The sequence below is a fragment of the Chlorocebus sabaeus genome, chromosome 22 (genome assembly GCF_047675955.1).
Source record: "Chlorocebus sabaeus isolate Y175 chromosome 22, mChlSab1.0.hap1, whole genome shotgun sequence".
NCBI classification, from domain to species: Eukaryota; Metazoa; Chordata; class Mammalia; order Primates; family Cercopithecidae; genus Chlorocebus; species Chlorocebus sabaeus.
In genome coordinates this window covers 74,398,400-74,420,407 of record NC_132925.1, presented here as the reverse complement: position 1 = coordinate 74,420,407, position 22,008 = coordinate 74,398,400, and the positions used below count along the sequence as shown (strand labels likewise).

Here is a 22,008-nt window from a genome sequence, read left to right as displayed (position 1 = left end):
TGCATTCACAACTTGGATAAATGTTTAGCATGAAGGATCTAGCTTTTGCCCTATCTCAGCTTTTGATATGCCTTCCTCACTAAGCTTAATCATTTCTAGCTTTTGATTTAAAGTGAGAGATGTGACTCTTCCTTTCATACGAAGAGTTAGAGGCCATTGTAAGGTTATTTATTGTCCTAATTTCAATATTGCTTTATCTTGGAAAAGGTCTGAGGAAAGGAACAGAGATGGGGAATGGCTAGTCAGTGGAGCAGTCAGAACACACATGACATTTATTAATTGTTTGTCTTCGTATGTGGGTATGGTTTGTGGCACCCCCAAACAATTATAATAGTAACATCAAAGATCATTGGTCACAGGTCATCACAGCAGGTATAATAATAACTAAAACTAATAAAGCTTGAAATACTGTTAGAATTACCAAAATGTGACACAGAGGCACAAAGTGAGCAACTGCTGCTGGAAAAATGACACTGACAGACTTGCTCAAAGCAGAGTGGCCACAAACCTTCAATTTGTACAAAATGAAGTACCTGCAAAGTGCAATAAAATGAAGTGCAATGAAAGGAGGGATGTCTGGACCACATTTGGCTCTCTCAATCACTTCTCACTGTATTTTCTGGCTTCCTTCATCCTTCCCATTAGGAACCTACGTTCTATCATCTTGGGACCCCTTTCCTAAATTGTAATAGCTTTCCAGAGTGGTGAATTGGTGGAATGAACTCCAGACCAGTTGGTAAATGACTAACCATGCATTTGAAGGAGGGTGAAGTAGACCATCATTCAAGAAGCCATTTTTTTGCTCCATATTTAGTGTGGGATATTTTTGGTGCAGAGAAAGTTTTCTGTTCTTGGAACCAACAATTCTCAAACATTTACTGTTTGGTTTTGCATTTACCTTTTCCTTAAGGCACCGGCTATACCTTTCAAATCTTGAACTATAAAGTTCACTTTCTAGCAGTTAGTATATAAAAATACTCATTTGGTAAATAACTTTCAGATAAAATGTCTAATTTTCTTATTTTATAGATACATGGCATAGAGTTTTTATCACACTATCTTTATAAACCAGATTTTTTTTTGAGAAATACTCACTGACTTTTAGAATATATATTTTATAACATGTATAGCAAGACTGAAAAAAAGACATTTAAACATTTTGGGACAAGTGTCACTTTCCTCTCCAGGGCAGAGTCAGCTTAGAATAAAGTGAATATTCAGGATCTAATTCTCTAAAGGATCTATACTTCCTGACATTAGTGTATCAACCTAAATTTTTTTTTTTTTTTTTTTTGAGATGAGTCTCGACCTATTGCCCAGGCTGGAGTGCAGTGGCGTAGTCTCGGCTCACTGCAACCTCTGCCTCCTGGGCTCAAGCGATTCTCCTGCCTCAGCCTCCCAAGTAGCTGGGACTACAGGCATGTGCCACCATGCTAGGCTAATTTTTGTATTTTTAGTAGAGACAGGGTTTCACCATGTTGGCCAGGCTGGTCTCAAACTCCTGACCTCAGGTGATCCACCCGCCTTGAACTCCCAAAGTGCTGGGATTACAGGTGTGAGACACCGCACTCAGTCTCAACTTAATTTTTATTAAACATGAATAATACAATGAGTATTGGTATTTTGTGCTGGGTAACTTCTTATTGTGAGGGCTATTCTGTGTTCTGTAGGATGTTTTGAAGCATGTCTGACCTCACTAGATGCTACTTGCACCCACTGCATACAATGCCAATGTTCCCTGGAGGGCAGAAGTTATATAAAAGAACCAAAGATTTGAATTTAACTAATCAAACAAACAAATAAGGATAGGCCTAGTTTAATGCAGATACAATCTATCAAAAATATAGAGATTTCATTCTTTCTTCATTCACATACAAAAATTAGGGACAAATCCAGTAGACACAAACTCTTAGATTCTCCCATTAAATAAAAAACTTTGATACATTCACTTATTCTAAAAAAACACAGTATTGACTCTGAATTGCTACCATGCAGGTTTTGTCATGTCACCAGATTATACAGTTCATATTACACATATCAGAGGATCTGTACTACCTGTATTAAAACTATTTTATAGTGTTGAAGACGAGGACACTAAAAGCTAAATAAGTTGAGGAAAGGGTGAAGATTTTTCTGAAACTTTTATATCTGCAGCAAGACAGGGTCACAGGGCTAAAGGATTAATTACATAAGAGGGTGAGATAATGGGTTAGTAACAATGGCTCATGTTTACTTAATGGGTATATTTAGTTAAGGATGAATGAAGCTGCCACTAAATTAACACTATTCAGTTACATGAACACTAATGAAAGAGAGAGAGAGAAAAGGAAAAGACAGAGAGAGAGAGAGAGAGAGAGAGAGAGATAATAGGTATACTTTACCATCCCCAGGAATGATGCGGAGGGTAACTGTGTTTCCTGCTTCCTTGATTAGGTTCACAATGTCTGAATGGGATTTGTTGGTGATGGAACATCCATTTACTGCCAAGATCCGGTCTCCTACTTTCAGCTTGCCACAGCGGTCAGCAGGGCTCCCCTCAATAATCCGACCTATTTTGTGAGGCATAGCCACACATGCATTGCCTGCTTTGATATTGAGTTTTAATTTTTTTAAAGTTACGTGGGAATATAGCAAAGGGAAGAGAAAAAGGGTTGAAAAGGGAAAGAGAAGGTTAAGTGTTAATTAATTAAAGCATTAAGCAAATGTTATTAAAGGAGAGCTCTGCACTGATGGTCAAAACATTGGCAATACTCAGGGTGTCTGTATAAGGAACTACTGCCCTGAAACTAGAATCGATTGCTGCCATCCTTTCCAGATTCAAAATCAGGGGAACCCCCAGGTTTCCTCCTTAAACCAATTACAAAATTTGGGATAGCTGGCAACTTCAAAGATTTTTAAGAGCCCGAAAATAACTCGCTGTTGGCTTATTTTGGGACTGCAAATGTGAAACCCAAGGCTGGGATGGATGCTTTTACTCATTCTGTGTTCGTGTCACTTCATTTTTGCCAGCTGTTGTTTAAGCTTCTGCCAATGTTTTGTTCCTTCTCCGTTTAGAAAAATAATCACTGGGCATCTGGTGAGGCATAAGTCTGCTAGCACCAAAAATTCAATCTGAAAACACCTAATGAACAAACACTCAGATTTTCTGCCTTCTCCCCAGAATGATGAAAGCTTTAGAAAATGAGCGTAATTATAAGAGATGAGCCAAGAAAGCACCCAACCTTGAAGCTTATTTTTCCTTTTAGGACCTTTGCTCAAGCAGCTAGTCTTATGTGCTTTCAAAGTGTGGCCCGACTGGTTCATTAGCTCTGAAATCATCCTCCTGCCTCACAAAAATCTCCTCAAAGGACTATGAAAATCTAGTACCTATTTAGGCTGAGGACATTGATCCAAAGCTAGGTTCAAATCTTTCCTCACCCTTTTTCCTTTAATCATTTCCTTTCTCATCATCAGTTACTGCACATCCACAATATCAAAGACCGGGAAAAGTGCATTTGGAGAGAAAGGTTTATCGTGCACTTTGAGGCACTGCATGTCATTGCTAACTTCTAGAGAGAGGTGGCTGGTTTTGAGGCCTGATATAGATTTCTAGTTAATCTAGTTAATCATGTATTGAGTTTCAAAGTTCTTATGCATATTCACCTACTTTGAGAATTTGTCTTTCTGGGGACTATGAAGGTAGTTATGCAGTTGAGTTACCTTTTGGAAAGGGTGACAAAATTAACATGAGGGACATTACAACGAACTGAGTAGGCTCTTCTGTCATAATTTGGACCTTAAGGGTAACGCGTGTGGGAAAATGAGCTTTAATTCCTTTGAATTTCAGCAGATTTGCCTGAGCTTGTATCACAGGATGGAACATCAAGGTAAGATAATTTTTAAAAGTTAACAGTCTATTAGAATACAACAGGTAGGCATGCTGGAATGCTCCCATACTCAAATTCAAGGTCTTGACTAAGTTTAGTTGATCTCCAAGGACAACTGGTATCACAAAGGTATTGAACAGCAGGTCTGAGGAAAGTTCAGCAAAGCTCAGAAGTCTCATGCAAGGTATTAGGGAAAGTTTAATTTGTTCGTTGTAAGAGCCAAAGGAAAACAATCAAAGACCAAATTGTGAGTGTGAATACAATATTCATTATATAACACATAACCTGCCACTTGACATATATGCTATTTCTTTCTCGAAGGTGAAACTGACAATTCTGAAATAGGAACATCACAGGATGCATGGAGACAGTCAAATTGTAAATCTGAAGAAAATAATTTGGGATTTCTTTCTCCCCTCTTCCTTCTCTTCATTTTTATATTAAGCAGGAAAGTCTCTTAAATAAATTTTAAAACAAAACCAAAAAACCTTGCTTTGATTTCAGGTCATCCATCCATGACATGCTATGATGACTTTATTAATGTAGCTCAAAAAGCACTGTTAGTAATGGGCGTTTGTTACTGCAGCCACACATGCATAGACCTGGCTGAGTCACTGTCCCCTGTTAAACATAAAACTTATGGGGAGACAGCTCTAGCAGGAAGCAACACACCAAGACTAAATGGAGGCCAAGTGAGTTCTACTGGATGAGAATGCTAAAGGGGTGTAGCACCTTGCTGATCCTAGCCAGTTTCCACGTGGGTAAGTCATTCAGGGATAGAGCTGAGGTACATGAAAAGCCTGCACAGCCTACACAGCCCTTCCCCTTCTCCCATTGTATTCCATAGTAAGTAACAAATGTGCTCGGGAGATAACAAATGACTTTTTACTCAATCAGGAAGGTGGATCATTTTTGGAGTATACATCTATAATCAATCCATTGCAATGGGAAACATTCATATATCACTAGTTTCTGCAATCATCTGGGTTTCTATTGGTCTTTGCTAGTGTACCCAGCAGAGAGTGAACCTTCTGAGAAAGTGACAACTGTGTTTCTACATACTTTGCTGAAACCCTCAATGTCTGGATGAGACAGGAAAATCAAATGACTCTTAACTCAGATTTTAACTAGACTTTAAATCAAGCAACAGTAAAAATATTATTTAAAATTAAAAAAAAATCCTATGGGAATACAGTAGAGAAAGAACACAGATGAGGTGGACTAGCATCTCCTGTAGTATTTTTATTCCTTATATCTCTATTTTTCCTAGAGCATTTCTACAGCTGTATGCTCCGTGTAAAAACTCTTAAGATATTCTTAAGACCATTCTGAGGCCCTTGCAATTAGTGCTATCCTATTCAATACCTTTCAAAAGTTTTGCTTTGGCAAAAACTTTAGACTCTGTATGCTGTCCAGGGGTTGCTATTCAAATCTCTTTTTCTTTTTCCTTTTTTTTTCAGACGGAGTCTCGCTGTGTCACCCAGGCTGGAATACAGTGGCACGATCTGGGCTCACTGCAAGGTCCACCTCCCAGGTTCAAGCGATTCTCTTGCCTCAGCTTCCCAAGTACCTGGGATTACAGGCATGCACCACCACGCACAGCTAATTTTTGTACTTTTAGTAGAGATGGGGTTTCACCATGTTGGCCATGGTCTCAAACTCCTGACCTCAAGTGATCCACCCGCCTCGGCCTCCCAAAGTGCGGGGATTACAGGCGTGAGCCACCGCACCCGGCTGCTATTCAAATTTCACGCAAATCTGATGTATGCTTTAAGTCGTCTGTGCGTGATCACATTCTCAGGGTGGAAGTTGAAAGGGCCAAACAAATATTTCCAATCTTCAAAAGGGAAAAAGCTACCAAATCAACTCCATCCCCAATTAAGTCTTTAATTACCCAGAGCAAGAAGCCATAAAGCATTTCTGCTCATGAGGTCTGGGTCAGCTTTCACTCACAGGAGAACAAAAACTCCCAGGCATGGTAGGAAATCCTGGGCGATTTCACATTCAGCACTCACCAAAGGTCGTGCCTGCTTCGGGCCTGCTCACCGAGGACACGATGACGAAGCCGAAGCCCTCGTTCTCCCCACGCCGGATCTCCACGTCGTAGGGCTGCACCACAGTGCTGACCACGCCGCTGCCCCCGCCGCCGCCGCTGCCGATGCCGCTGGTGCTGCCGCTGCCCGAGCTCACCGTGTTCAGCGAATTCTGGCTGCCCTGCGGGGTGCGCTTCTCTTCTGTCAGCGAGGCTGGCTGGTTGCTACTGTGATGAGAGGAGGCTGGCGAGGGCACCTCGTTCTCGGTTTTGGGTACTGTAATAGAGATGCACGCGTACATCACCGTGTCCGGCAGCCCCTCCATCCTGCTGCCCATCCCTCCTTCCCGCAACTCCCGCAAGAAATCAAAACATGAACCGAGGGGAGGAGACAGTACCTGGTTTCACAAAACCTGGATATATGGATTGAAAGCAGCTTCTCTTGACAAATATTAACCATTCAGTATCTACGAACATTGATCCTACTTAACATCAAATGGGACTTGCAAATAGCGTTCGTTATTTTATAGCATGCTATATGTCGACATCCACACTCAGAATCAAGTGTGCAGCAAGATCAACCTGCTGTGAAATATTTCCCCATTGCACAAAGGGAAGGGCCTAAGGGTAGGTGAGGGCTACATCCGCGAAGACCACCATTTTGGCTTCATAGATACAACCTTGGATGCACGTTCATATTGTCATCACTTTCCAATCACATTTCCACTCAGCTTTTTCCATCAGGCAACAAACAATAAGGTGATGGTAACGTTGAGGCTACCTGCCCTATGTGGGGTTCATGACAACACCTGTGAGACACACATGCTTCTCTTCTTAGCTTCCAGGTGTCAACATCTACTCTGATCACAGAAGCAGATACACTGGCCTCCTTCTGAATTTAGTCACCATGCTAGTGTTACTAAAGCGCTCCTAAACAGCCAACATAGTAGGTGGAACCAACTATGCCAAAAACAAAATGTGTGTTGTGTCCAAGTTTTGGATCAGACTGTATTTATTTTCAAAAGCTTCTCTTTTCATAGATTAATTGTGGAAAAATAAGCGTAACAAAATTTTAAACCATTTTTAAGCATATAGTTGAGTGGTATTAACTGCATTCACATTTTTGTGCAACCATCATCATCATCCATCTCCAGAATTTTGTCGTTTTCCCCAAATTGAAACTCTGTACTCATTAAAAACTAATTCCCCTTCCCATTTCCTCCATCCCCCACCAACCATCATCCTGCTTTCTGTCTCTATAAATTTGACTACCCTAGGTACCTCATATAAAGGGAATCAATATTTCTCCTTTTGTGACTAGTTCGCTTTGCATAATGTCTCTTCATAGTTTTGACACGCCTTTTACACAGAGCTAAAAATCCAAAATATTTAATATTTTAAAAAATAAACCTGAAACAAAAAAATCACATTGCCTTACTATTTCTATTTGAGCCAGGGAAGTCAGATAGTTTTCATCTCATCTCAAAAACCAGTTCTAACTGACTGCTTTTAGCTGCATGGAATACTATGTTAAGAAGGATGGTGAGGCCACAAACAAGCTCTAGGGACATAACCTACAGCAGATTAACACTGTTTTCCATGGATGCAGGAGGTAGGACTCTCACATTGGAATTTAACATCTTAATTCTATAATTAATCATATACCATTTAAAATGGGTTATACTTTTTTTAAAAAAAAAACAAGGTACCAATTAATTTGATCTGGCAGGTATCTGTTTCACTAATATTAATGCCACGAGAATTCATAATATTTCAGGTCATATTTCTCCAGTAATTCAACTGATAGAAGACAATCACTTCTGCTGTATTCTGGGTTCTGTCTCAAAGGTTTCAAAGTGGGAGCTGCATCCAAAGGTGAACAATCAAGGTGTATTCAACGTGAGCTTTCAGGAAGCTGGTAGGTCAAGGGAAAGGACAGACACTCACACAATTCACTGTCTCAAAATGGCAGATTCTGATGTGGAAGTAAACCATGAGTCACTAGAATGGCAAGGAGGGAATGCTAAAATCTGAAGGTAGTTGGAGGAAGGAGGAATTTCCGAGGGAAGAAGGTTATATTTGTGCTGAGCCTGAAAGGATATGTAGTATTTTGAGAATTAAAGTTCAAAGCTTATGGGCAGGAAGAAGGAATCAAAGCTGACCTAGAACTGGCTGGCTCTACAACTTTCTTGTAGAAAGAAAAAAAAAAACCTTGGTTTAATACATAGGACAGTAAGAAATCAGTAACTTTTTTATGAGCTTATTTTGTAGCACAAACCCAATTTTTGTTCTCGTGATATGAAGCTACAACTCTTCTGACTTTCATAATGACCTCATTTGTTGAGGATTTATCATCAAATGAAGAGGATGGCTAAGTTCTGATTTGCAAGGAGATAGAAGGGAAGTAATATATATTCAACAAGCCTTCCTCTGGAAGACTTTGTTGAACATATGCAAACGGCACATTAAAGTACTTTAGAATGACAGTAATTTTTGCAGGGTTTGAGAGAAGCAAGCCATCTGGAAATTCTGAGCTTGATCACATTTGCAAACATTTGCTAAAATAGATGCTCAAGGAGGCAGACACAGGAAGGAGGCCTTTTCTGTGAATCAAGTGACAACGCACTGTCTGAAGGAATGAATGAAATACATACCCGCAAAAACCACTTTACGCCGCACTGTGAGATTGACGTGGCCTTGTTTGGCAGCTTGTTGCATAAGCTGGACCACAAGCTGGTGTGATTTTCCAATTACTGGCGTCCCATCCACACAGATTAATTCATCTCCAGACCTCAGGCGGCCGTCGGTATCAGCAGCACCCAGTGGTACAATGTGACCAATATAAATCTGTTGAATAATTGAACGATGGATGAAACACTTCTCTCCTACATTTACTGTGACATCAAATGGCCTTCACATCTCTGGGAACTATTCATTCATTCATGTCTGCAGGCATGCCACAAACATTTACTGAGCACCCACTGTGTACAAGACATTGTGCTAAGTATTGCCACAATTATTAAATGGTGGAAAGAATATTTCTTGCTTAGTTTCCAGATGTTTATCTGTGGCCTATTGACAACTCACTCTTTCTTTTTCTCCTCTGCAGATATAAATCACTTTTCTCCCTTCATTGTACAACCTATTTTTCTTTCCTAGCTACCTAAAAACTCTCTTTCCATACAACTCTGCTAATAAAATTTTAATATTACTTTTATTTAAGAGTCTAGCATCATGCCTAGGAATAGGGAATATGTAATAAATACTCTTAAATGAATGAATGAAGCAAAAGTTGGTTGGACATCTCCATTTTCGAAGTCTTTTAGCACCTGAAATTAGAGCATTCTTTATAGTTAGTGTCTTGCTGTTATATTTGCCATTCACTAAACCTTAGCTAGAATACTTGTGCCTGCCTCGCCTTTCCAGCAGACAATAACGCTATAGTTACCTTGACGTGGCATTTATAGTTTGCAAAGAACTTTGACAAAATAGTTGTTAAGGACATGGATTCGAGTCAGACCTTATTTGTCAGTCCCTCCATTTGGTAGCTCCGTGATCTTGGGCAAGTTAATTAGCCTTTCTTTTTCTTAATGTGAAAACGGGATAAACTGGTGGGTTTGATGGATAAATGAGAGAATATATGTTAAGAGCCTTTAGCACAGAACCTGGCACATAGTAAGCGCTCGATGAATAATGGCTGTTATTATCACAAGGAAATTAACAATACCTATTTTAGTTTTCTTTTCTTCCTTCAAAAGAACCCTGTTATGTTATTCTAAATTTATTCCAAAATGGAGGTCACTGAGATCCAAGGAAGTTCAATGTTTCTTGACCCTTACTCAGGGTTCTTTCTCAAGTTTTGTAAAGGCAGGGGTCTGACATTCTCCAATCACTGTCTCATAAGGCTTTGTGAAATACTCTCTGCACACCAGCAACTCAACACACAAAGCCCAGTACCTGCTGGCAGAGTGAAGGGACCTGGCCAGAAGGACCAGGCTACTGTTATATCAGGTGATGATTATCCTGTTTTGCTTTCTGTTTTTGTCTCCCTTGGGGGAAAGGGGTGGTCTACAGAGGCTGCAGCTGCCACTTTTCACAAACACTCATACAAACTTTTTAGAAAGAATCTAGTCTCTTCTTCCTCAAGACAAACAGTGCTCCACAAAACCCAATGAAAAACCCATACCACTCAAGATGAAAGAGTCAGTGTTGCATCTAGCTGGACAAATCTTGGTGATTTGTCACTGTTGCCAATTTGCTTTGAAGCCTTAGAAAAATATGCTGGGGAGAGAGATGAGCAAAAGACTCACAGGTTCCCCTGGTTCATTTCCACCCAGAATCCTAAATCCAAATCCAGTCTCTTTTCTCCAGAGGAAGATGTCCTGTTCCTGGTAATCTGGAACTGCAGAGAGGGAAGAAAAAAGACATGGATTATTTTTCTGATAAAAGCAGTGATACCCCCAAGATGAACACAGTTGCAGGACAAGAATGGTGGTGCTTGATCAGATGGAAGCTTTTCAATATAGGCAAAGAAACAAAATACTCTGAACAGGTGAAATAACAGAAGACATGGGATAACGTAAATAGTGGGAATAGTCACTGAACCCTAAAGTTCTTCAAAGGACTCTCATCACTGTTTGATAATTCCGAATCAAGCCCAAGCCATGATCCTTAACTACAAATAGTCAGCATTAACTGCTTTCCTCAGTATTCTTGCAAAGGGAATTAAGTAAATTAAAAGTATGATGTGCCACACCGCAAAGCAGGTGTCCATGTCCAAGAACAGAACTCAGGCTAAGTCAGAGCCACCTCTGAAGCCAGCTCTAAGGATTCTGAAGTCATGTTAAGTCACCAGATGTTTCCTCTACTAGAAGATGAAAGAGAACAGCTTGGTTTAAACAGACTTTCTGATTTATCTTTAAGTCACTTTCTTCTTCCTTAAAATAATTAAGACTAGCAATGCTAATAATTTGTTAGATCATTTTTGCCAAAAATTACTCTCAAACATTCTAGTATTTCTGCATACAGTCAGCCCTCCATATCTGTGGGTTCTGCATCCTTAGATTCAACCAATCACAGATAGAAAATTTGTTAGACCTACAATGGTTTTAGCTGTGATGAATACGTAGAGATTTTTTTTCTTGTCATTATTCCTAAGTAATACAGTATCACAATTATTTACATGGCATTTGCATTGTATTAGATGTCATAAGCAATGTAGAGATGATTTAAAGTATATAGGAGGAGGTGGGTGCGGTAGCTTACAGTGGCAATCCCAGCACTTTGGGAGGCCAAAGCCAGCGAATCACTTGAGCCCAGGCATTTGAGTCTGGGCAACATAGTGAGACCTTGTCTCTACAAAAAATAAAAAATGGGTCAGGTGTGGTGGTGTGTGTCTATAGTCCTAGCTACTCAGGAAGCTGAGGTGGGAGAATCGCTTGAGCCAGGGAGGTTAAAACTGCAGTGAGCCATGACTGCTCCAGTGCACTCCAGCCTGGGTGACAGAGTGAGACGCTGTCTCAAATAGATAAATAAATACACAAACAAAAAACAAACAAATAATACAGGAAGGAGAGTGTGTGTGTGTGTATGTGTGTGTTCCACACAAATATTATGCTATTTTCTAGGGATTTAAGCATCCATGGATTTTTATAACCTTGGTGGGGGATGCAGGTGTCCTGAAATCAATTCCCGGCAGATACTGAGGGGTGACTGTACAAAGTTTATTAGGATTTCAATACTATTACCAAAATCAGCCAGGCCTCCAAATCCTTAAGATCAATGGTGATGACAAAAAGTCTATATTAATGAATCATATATCTCATTGCCAAAATCGCGATTTACTCTAGAATTTGCCTATGATATTTCAGCATTGAAAGTATTAATTCATTTTCCAATAACTTGGTATTTTACTTTCAACGCCCAGTAATGGTCCAGGGCTTTAAAATGAATATCTTGTTTTTTAAAAGAAATGTAATTTCCATAAGAAAATACTTACTATACATGAAATCGTTCTATACACCACTCTGTTACTTCACTAAGGTAAAAGAGGGTTATTTCTATTTAATTCTTACTTAATATTTTAATATATACATAGGGTGTTTTATGACCTATAAAATGACATATCTTTTATTTAAAGAGAAAAAAATATGATTCAGTTGCAATGAATCCTAAAGGAGATTTTCAAACGCTGTAGTGCATACCTTCTTATTTAATTAACTGGATTTGGGGCTGAAAGAAAGTGCAGACCTGAGAATTTAATTCTTTTATTCTCCAGTTTTGTACAACGGAATAGGGAAGAAGAAGGTGGATGTTTAGATTTTAGGTTGGTGAAGAGATGTCCCTTTTTAGTGATTCACCCACCAACTTAAAATGTATAGTGAATGAATGCACCAACAGACAAGAAACCAAATGACCAGTAAGTACAAGTCAGAGGAGTTCGAATCTGATCTTTTTACTTGAGCTATCTCAGTGCCAGGGCTGTAAATGGGTACTTTCTATCCACTGCTTTTATTATAATTGCTGAGGCTAAGCTGCAAAACACTGGGAACATGGAGCTAAGCTACAGCACAGGACTCCCATAAACATAATTTGAGAGTAATATTTTCTTGAGCACGCTAAGGTAACAATATTTTCTTTCTGTTCGAGTAGCTGGCTAAAGGATATTTGCTGTAATAGCCTCAATGAAACAACAAATTAAATCAAGTTGTGTCTCCGTCTTTGGTTCACTCAAGCAGGAGGATTATTACCGAAATAGACCACTGGTGCTGTCCAGCCAGCACTGGGTTCCTGGCAGTCTGTTTTAGGTCTGCTGAGTGTGTGGCCTTTCTGGGAACAACGAAAGGGCCTCTGCAGAGACTTCCAGCCCAGACCTATTTTTCTCAGCATCATTTAACACAGGAACATTTGGCCATCCTACAGTGACACCAAATGTAACAAGTTTCTGCCTACTGTTGCTCATTTAGGTGTGAGCTAGCATGGTATGGGAGGTTGTGGCCAACAGATTTAGGCTTATCACACCGTTTAGTCCACATGGAAAAAAAAAAAACAAAAAAAACAAAAAAACTTCATTTCCTTCTGAGAATCAGTGGGAAAATGGCAAATTTATTTAAAGGTTTTCTGTTGAAAAGGAAGATGCCCACTGACACTAGGGATGTTAAAGACACAACAGCGAGCCAGAAAACACAGATAAAAACATCAACACACAGACATGTTACAAAGAAAGTCTTCTGCTACTTCAATTTTGGCATTTTAACAATTCTACTCTTCTACCAACTAAATCATTTACCCCAATATATAACTTGGGCAATAAATCAGTACTGAAACACATTATGGGATTATGAAATTTCTCTCTTCTGTGTCCTCTGAGGCCACCTCTTCTTAGAGGCATTGAAGTTTCTAAACTACTTCCCCCAAAATGGTTTCCTTCCTTACTTCAGGCAGGTTTTATTACAATTAAGTTTTTAGGCGGCAGTAAGGTAGAACCATTTTTCCGATATTAATATCCCTTTTTTTTGAGTGAGGCTAAATCAAATAGAGCTAAGAAAACCTTGTCCAGTTTTCATTTGTAAGCCCTTGCATATGAACAATTTCTGCAGTTAGTCTCCTTTTGGCAATGCCAGTGACAATTCAATAAAGCAGTCAAAAGACTTCCTTTGATAATTAGAGAGAATGGAACCACCAGGTTTGCAGAGAAACCTCCTGGTGTCTCTATTACTACAGACATACTAACACATTTCCAGACTTGACAAGGGCATGCAAAACCCTTTTTATTCCATCTTGTCTTTGGTTTGCATTTGGTCAACAAGAGCTCCAAGGCACTTCCCTTCATGCCCCTCTTTTCTTCCCTCTCTTTTCTGAACTTCTCCCCAGGCCCCCAGACCAATGAGAACATCAAACAAGATGAATGAAAATGGAGAGACAAAAGTTTTCAGCAGATCCTTACTCGGACATTCTCCAAAATTCGTGGAATTGATTTCTCTCTCTCTCTCACCCTTGCTCAATCCCGATGCAGGTGAAGGTGACATGGCTGGAATATTAATTTCACAATTTTGCAAAGCTTAATATACATTCTTTCTCTTAGTTCACTTTAATTTAGTTTTGACTGATAAGGAACAGGCAGTTCAGCGTTCACAATAAAGGTCATGGCTGTTATTTAAAAAGACCATAGTTTGATTCCATTTTTTTCTTTCTTTTTTTTCTCACAGTGCTTTACCTGTCAAAAAACTAGAATTTACAATTGCACCATTGAGAGTTTCCTATAACTCCTATTACCATCTTAAACTCTCCTTATTTAATGACGCTCTAAAGTACACATTCTTGATTGGCCTTACTTCAATCATGGTTTGTCTAAACCCTTATTGCTTTTGGAAAAATTTAAGTATATTTGTGCTACCATTAAACTACAGCATTTATTCAAAAGTGTATCAAGTTCAGGATGAAATTCATTCTTGTACTAATATCTGTTCAGGTGAATTCTAAGCATTTCAAGCCAGAACAGTCTTATATTTAGAGATGCAAATCAATGGATCTATCAGAGAACGAACAAACACACAAATACTGTCATAATAGCTCTTAAAATCTGGAGGTACATCCAAGCTTCTTAAGCTTACTATGATAAAGAAGCTCAATCGCCACTTCCAAACTTGTAAACATGTCTCTCCAAGGCAGGACAGATTTACAATGTTGGTTAATAGGACAGTTTTGAGCTTTTTCTTCCAAACTATATAGTGAACAGGCAAAGTCTCAACTACAAGCCTTATAATTTCTTTTGTAGTAAATGCTACTGGATGTGATCTGATTCTCCTAAACATTTACTAATAAGACTGCATCACTGTCGTTTTTAAGATGTGCACAATTCTAGAGAAACTATAAAACAGGCAACATGGCTTTTAAAGGACTTCAGTGCTCGTCTTTGTTTTTAATTAAACATTGAAACCCTTCAAAGGGATTCATGAACACATGTGTAATTCAGACTGATTCATTCTAATGCTGCTGCCTTGAGAGATGGCCATATCAAAAATATGGTACATCGCAACAAATTTAGACCATGTGAAGGAATGCGATCACAGATTGTGTTAATCTCCACATTGCCCCTAATAATAAAAGAAAAGAAAAAGAACAATGTATTTCCAACAAAAAGAGGGTAATATGGCACAGTTAAGCTGCTGCTGCTGACTTCAATTTTCCTGTTTTTCCTGGAGTACTCTGCTCATTTTACTGTCTTGGGGAGAAGGGGCAGGGAATCACATCTAACAAGGCTATACACTTTTTTCCCTTTGAAAGACAAGATATGAAACAACCTAAGGGAATGGCAGAAACTGATCTGAGATAAAGAAAAATACTGATTCAAACACAAGATTGATGCAGGTTCATTCCTAGGTGCTGTGAAAATAAAATCTGTGACAGATACTGAATAATCACCATCGGGGCCAGGTGGAGGTCTCATCATTATCCTCATTTAGTAGTGAGGAAGAAATCAATGTGAATCTTAACATCAATTAGGTTGCTACTATCTATCAGTCAACTACAGAGCCTCCAATTACCAAAAAGGAATAGATTCCCATTTGTGCTGCTCTATCCGATTCCTCAGATGTTAAAGAAAGTGAAGGAACAAAACTGGCACCATTCTGAATATTTCTTTTCTTTTCTTTTTTGAGACAGAGTCTCACACTGTCACCCAGGCTGGAGTGCAGTGGCATGATCCTGGCTCACTGCAAGCTCCACCTCCCAGGTTCCAGTGATTCTCCTGCCTCAGCCTCTTGAGTAGCTGGGACTACAGGCACATGCCACCACACCTGGCTAATTTTTGTATTTTTCAGTAGAGACGGGGTTTCACCATATTGGCCAGGCTGGTCTCCAACTCCTGACTTCATGATCCTCCCGCCTAGGCCTCCCAAAGTGCTGGGATTACATGAGTAAGTCACGACGCCTGGCCCCAAATATTTCAGTCCGGCTGCCACCTGAGCAATTTCAGTACTTACAGCAGCTGGCTATGGCCACATTACATATTTTTTCTTATTTTTTTTTTCCTGGTGAAAACTTTTTTAGGAACATTTGATTAGGTCAAATTCTTAAGAAAATTTGCCACCACCAGGGTAAAAATGGCATTTGAGCAAGAGCCTTCTATTAAATGGATGTTTTAGAATTTTCCTGTCAACCCATGATGCCCCTGCCAGCCCTTCAGAATGCAATTCATTTTATCATGAAAAGATTCATACAGGAAAACTCAATCATAAATGTGTACTGTATTGAGGAAAGCAGGAGCTTGGTCAATAAAGCAATATCTCAACATTAACTGAAGTCGGGCCATTGATTGGACGAGCCACATGCTTAGAGAGAAATGTGGAGGGAATGTGAAAACGCTCCTCTTTACAAACATCTCTTAAACGGTTTACTTCAGTGAAATCACTACAATGAGTGAGGAGACACAATGAGGACAGAATCTGGTTCCTGGTTAGCATCCACTGCATATGAGGTCATTCCAAATGGAACTTCATTTCCTTTAGTCAGGCCTCGGGGGTACTTTAGGGGTGTCTTTCTAGTCCAGCGACTAAAATAAGTCCCTGCTCAAATCAGTGGGCTTTTTGTCAGCAGAGTGAACTTGTAGCCAAAACAGCCTATTTAATTCCATGCATTGTGGTAGTAAGAAGGCAGTAATATTTCTCCCTTGAAGAGGAAAAGGATAGAGCCCTGAGCAACTCCTAACATTTGATAACCAGCAAGACTCCAGGCTCACCTCTGCCCCCAAACTGCTGAGTATCACTCAGTGGACTGACCAACTTTCCTCCTCAGGCAAGGATGCTGGCCTCACTGCCCCATTTTGCTTGGTCACAGAGAAGTAGACTTTCAGCATGCACTTCGGCGGGCAAAGGAAGCACAGCACAGCCAAGTCTGTGTGGTGGACAGGAGGCCAGGGCCCCACACCTCACACAACCTCTCTGCCACGACTCTCGATGTCCCTGCTGAGCAGTGACCACAGTTGCAGCTAGAAATGAAACCTGTGCTGAAGGGAGGATGAGCACTCTTCACTCTTCACTCTTCCAGCTTCTCTCAGACCCTTCAACAAACCAAAACTCCACCGTCACAACACCTCTCCCCTACCCCATACCAAAAAGAGAAAATGAGGCATCTGTCCTTCATAGCTGCCTCACCCTGACCAATTATACTCATAAGAAAACATCAGAAAACAGCAACCCAAGAACAACAACAACAACAACAACAACAACAAGCAGTTTGCATCGCCTAAAATTAAGGCATTTTAGGAACTTCCATTGGTAAGATAAATGATTATTTATGGCGAATAGCTTTTGGAAATCATTTCATAATAAAAAGTAAGACATTAAACATGAGAGTGATATTATGTTTATATGAGCCAAGAAGTTACAAAGTATACTATCACTAGCTCGTATTTACAGAAAAGGTAAAGCACTGGATAAGTAATTAAAGCACAACCACTCACTGCTATTGTTTTTTCCTTTTTGTGGGAAATGTTTAGAGAGATTATAATGGTTAAAAAAAATTACCAGTATTTTTGAAAATCAAGAGACCACTTAAAAAGCATTTAATTTCTTCTCATTAGCCCTACAATCCCAGTCAATCATATTTAGGTTCTACTGCATATCGGATTTGTGCTCAGAGCACATCACAATCTCCACTCAGAGAATTAATGAGACAGCAGCTCTTATCTACCATGCCTTTTAATTGAAGGGAGGAAAAAAAACCCATTTTCACCCAGGGCATTTATTTGATAACCATCCACTTCTACCATCTCCCCAGACTGACGGCATAGTGAGGCCTCCATGGATAGCCAGCAGAGTCCACTCCCTTGGCCATACTTTTGCCTCTTGTGGATTTCACTTTATCCGGTTTACATACTGCAACTCCTCTATTTTCAATAACCTTCAAAAGAAAGGTAGAGCCCTGTGGAGGGGTCAGGGTAAGACAGAGGCCAGGATGCTACTCACGTCGGTTTTCATACATGCTCCTGGACTGGGCCCAGATTTTAAAAGGATCTGGTTTTTTCTGGCCAGAGCTGTCAGTTTGATCTGGAGCTTGGGCCTCTGCAGGTGGGAACTCGGGGAGCACCTGTGTGCTGTGGCTTGGGGATGCTGTGTGCAGGCTCCGGTGGCTGGAAACACTGTGCTGAGAACTATTCTGGCTGTCTTTCCTTTCCAGTGGTTGCTGAAAGTAAGCAAGTGAGAGGGGCAAGAAGAAAAGATCATTATTGGTTCTCTGAGTGGGTGTTTTCCACCAGCTTGTCTTTGTTTAGCACTTTTGCATACACATACATAAGTATATCAACAGTATTTTGGCTCCCACCTTTCTCCAGCTAATGCTGAATGCAGATAAATCCCTAGGTGACTGGCAGACAAACAGAGGGGTGGGCCAGATAGAAATACATAATCATAACCCATACTGTTCTCTGGGTTATAGCAGAAAACAAATCCAATATTCATCACAGGTTCTCAGCTAAGATGCTATGCTCGTTTATTGCAAGATGGATCAGTTTTAACATCCTCATTTTCACAAAAGTATGTGACACCAAATACCATGAGTGGTTTACGATAAGGCTATAATATCCAGAAGAAATACAATCAGGACTAAAGATGCTCCTCAGGACTCCATGTCTTGTATCTTTTAATAATGAAATACCCAATTCCTCTCTAAGAGTTTGCTATCCATTCTTTTCGACTGTTAAACAAAAAAACAAAAAAACAGAGGTCAGATCTTTCAAAAATCATGCCTAGCATTATATGTTTACTGGTATTTCTATGTGTATAAATAAATTACTAATATATGAAGAACTTCCATAATTCTTAGCTAATCAATTTTGCAAGCATTACACTTCACCTCTTAAACTGCCGATAGTACTGTTGGTTGAAAACCATGATCAAACTTTGTATACGAGTTGACCTCCGGGGGTCAGCCTTCTTAGATTTGCAACTTCTCCAAAGTTCAAGTATTATAATATTCAAAGGGGAAGAGTTCCATTTAAATTTCAGTTGAATAACCAAGTCCTTGTTTATTAAAATCTGCTCAGCAAAGACCCTTCTCATTTTACGAAATGCTCTGTTAGAATGGCTAATGAATGGAGAGTAAGACCTAATGGAAAGGAAAATAGTAGGTAGAACAGGAAATAACTGTAGTTCTTATTTTCTCCAATAAAAGACTGCGGTAACCTCAGGTGTTTAGCATTCCTATTCAAAACAAAAAAATCCTGCAGTCATGCCTCATACACCATAGACACCATGTCACTATACTTATCTGATTTAAAGCACTGTATGGGGTTGAGGGCAGGAAGGGGCTCTCCCTTCACTCTTATAGCTCCTGTAGAGCTCATGGTTTTAAAGTACTTTGTAAGAGCTTTGACCTTGAGCATTCTAGATCCCTGAAGTTCTTTACAGAGCCCATATCTTCCACCGGGTGTTCCGATCAATCCTATCAAGACCATTTTTCCTTGCTGTCTCCCCAGGGATCCTTCATCTTTCATTCCCCTGGAATTCTGCTGGAAATTTGCAAGGTCCTTTCACTTAATTCTCAGGTCCCTGTATTTCCTCTACTTCCAGTCCTTGCTTTGAAACACGTATCTGAAGAAAGCCCAAGGAGGACAAAAACTTCATTTGCTCTTGACTATTACAGATTTGAATGCAGATATTGGCAAGGATTCAAAATGGAGAACAATCGGACATGTATTTAATGAAGGCAAGATAGACCATTTAAAATTACACTTGATATGCTTGTGGGAAAAATTTGAGGACCATATTCTAAGCTACCCTGAAGGTCTTGGGAAAACTGTATGAGAGGCTTAATTCACTTCAATTCAAGGGGAAAAACACACTGGTGCAGATGCCAGGAAAACACGCTGATGTTTGGGTGGGAACAAACACCGTCATAACCCCATGTCACTGTTTTTCTCTTCTGAGGATCAAGTGCTCAGCTCAGATTTGGTTGCCACTCCAAAGAGTTGATAGAAGCCGGCTCTGCCAACTTCAACAGTTTCTCCTCCAACAGTGAATTCAGCTCCCAGGGCCAGAGTCAAAAAATGTAAATGATGGATACCATATCCATTTTCTTCTGCATGCACATGGGAATGTTGTTTTTTTTTTTGTTTTTGTTTTCCCCTCTTCAATATGGTCTTTACAAGGGTCTTGATTATAAACAACCATGTATAGCATCAGCCCATTTTTTGTGTGAACATACATAACAATGCATAGAGAAAATGGGATTACGGGTGGAGTTTTCCCCTTATCATTATACTTTCCCATATTACCTACGTTTTTTATTTTTATAGTGCACAGAGAATACTTTTTATAATCAAGACAAAATTTAAAGTCATTTTCATTTCAAAATGAACCTTGGTAAATAGAATTAATGGGAACTGCTACTTCCTATTTTTTTACATTTTAGTAATGTTTTACTTTTGTTCACCTCTGAAGGGGGAAGATATTTTAAATGTAAAAGCAAAAAACTCAATAAAAGACTTCTGCATTTACCTGAGAGTGGCATGCCTCCCTTCAAAGGACCACTCTCTTTTGGTTCCTCAGATTAGTAGATGCCAGATTGATTGCAGGGCTGGCCTATGAGCACTAAATTCTGACCCTGGAAGCTCTGGTCTCCTCCTCGTGTCGAAACTACTCTTCACAAAGGTGTGCACACTGCAGGATTACCTGCAGGAAACAGCCTGTGCTGCTGCTTCTTTTGTTGGGTTATTTGCAGTTTCAGTTCCATTGTCTTCTTGGGCCATTACCCCCTGAAGACTAACTCAAACCTTTTCCATTTGATCCCTCTTCCTGAACTGGAGAGAAATATCCTTCTGGCATCCCTGACCCACTGAGAAAGTCTGATAAAAGTACTGGATCTGTATCCCAGAGAAAATGCATATGTGCTTTTACATACATACCTGTACACATGTGTGCAGAGATTCAGCATGTTACATCATGGGTTTTTGAAACCCTCTCATGTCTGTCCCAGTATAACAAATCCCTGACATGGAAGACCTAGATCTCTTACGTCTAACTGAAGAGATGGTTCCACCAGAAACAGAGAGTGCAAATGAAGTCTACTGGAAACACTTGGGCCATTTTTCAAATTATAACACCCTTTCTCACCTCCCCAATAAATGACTCATTTAGGTCCAATTTAACACCAAATGACAGACACAATCTGGAATGAGTTTGCAAAACTGCCTCTTGGTCAAACTGCACCTCTGAGTCTTTTTTAAACGCCATCTAAACTTTATATCTCAAATTAGAAAATAAAAGTAAAGGAGCATCCTGAGAATGTGCTCGAAAAACTGTGCCACCACTCAACTATCTCTAACTGACATATATAAATGGCACACTAATGGGCTAAATACACAATAATCTGGAAGCTTTCTGGATGTTCTCCCTGCTAAGACTTAACCTCACTCTATGTTCCTTCTCAAGTTCAATTATGAAAACTCATTAATTTGAAGATACATTCTGTAATTTAGTATCTTGTTGGCACTCTGGATTTTTTAAAACTATGCTGTGGGTGTCGGGGGAGTTTGAAGTTGTTTTTTTTTTTTTTAATTTTCTGTGAGCATGCTGATCAGCTATGAGGTTGTCCTTTATCTGGTTAGAGCCCAGAATTGTCCAGGAAAAAAACCACATTTATATATCTCCCAAATTAAAGAAAACGTGTATGCATTTTCAGTAGTCTGGATCACCTCCTAGAAGACTAGGGACGTGAGAATATGTTCACTTCTGAACTATTTATGACACAGGATCAGATTTGCATTTAATGCGATTTTATTTCACCTCATTTTCCTAGGTGAGACACTAGTCCAAAGACAAGCAGCTGTAGTTAAAGGTATACTTTTAAGTCTGTTAACGAAACCCTGTGCACACTAAGAACATGGAAAAATAGTACACCAATGATATAACATCCAGCCCAGGCCCTCCTAAGTGGGCTGCCCTACCTGCAATAGATTTATTCACTTAACCCAATAAATACATAGGATCACCTGCTGTGTGCCAGATACCGAGGGAAACAACGTGTAAACAAGGAAAAGATAGTACCTGAGCTCTTGAAATTTATCCCTGGGCATGTATCTAAGTGTGTGTATACGTAGTGTGTGTAGATGAG

General features: G+C 39.7%; 1 protein-coding gene across 19 annotated transcripts in view; it reads right to left on the bottom strand.

Annotated features, from left to right (window-relative positions):
• MAGI1 (membrane associated guanylate kinase, WW and PDZ domain containing 1) overlaps positions 1-22,008 on the bottom strand; it is a 675,347-nt gene that overhangs the window by 19,689 nt on the left and 633,650 nt on the right. For 6 of the 19 annotated variants that reach the window (XM_073009956.1, XM_007984898.3, XM_007984906.3 and 3 more), the window contains 6 exons: positions 17,865-18,081; positions 13,844-13,927; positions 10,209-10,300; positions 8,553-8,745; positions 5,882-6,175; positions 2,382-2,585 (listed from right to left, as the gene is read on the bottom strand). In XM_073009956.1, the coding sequence (XP_072866057.1) occupies positions 2,382-2,585; positions 5,882-6,175; positions 8,553-8,745; positions 10,209-10,300; positions 13,844-13,927; positions 17,865-18,081 (1,084 nt within the window). The remainder of the gene's footprint in view (positions 1-2,381; positions 2,586-5,881; positions 6,176-8,552; positions 8,746-10,208; positions 10,301-13,843; positions 13,928-17,864; positions 18,082-22,008) is intronic. The other 13 variants (XM_007984907.3, XM_073009958.1, XM_073009959.1 and 10 more) reach the window with 7 other exon arrangements.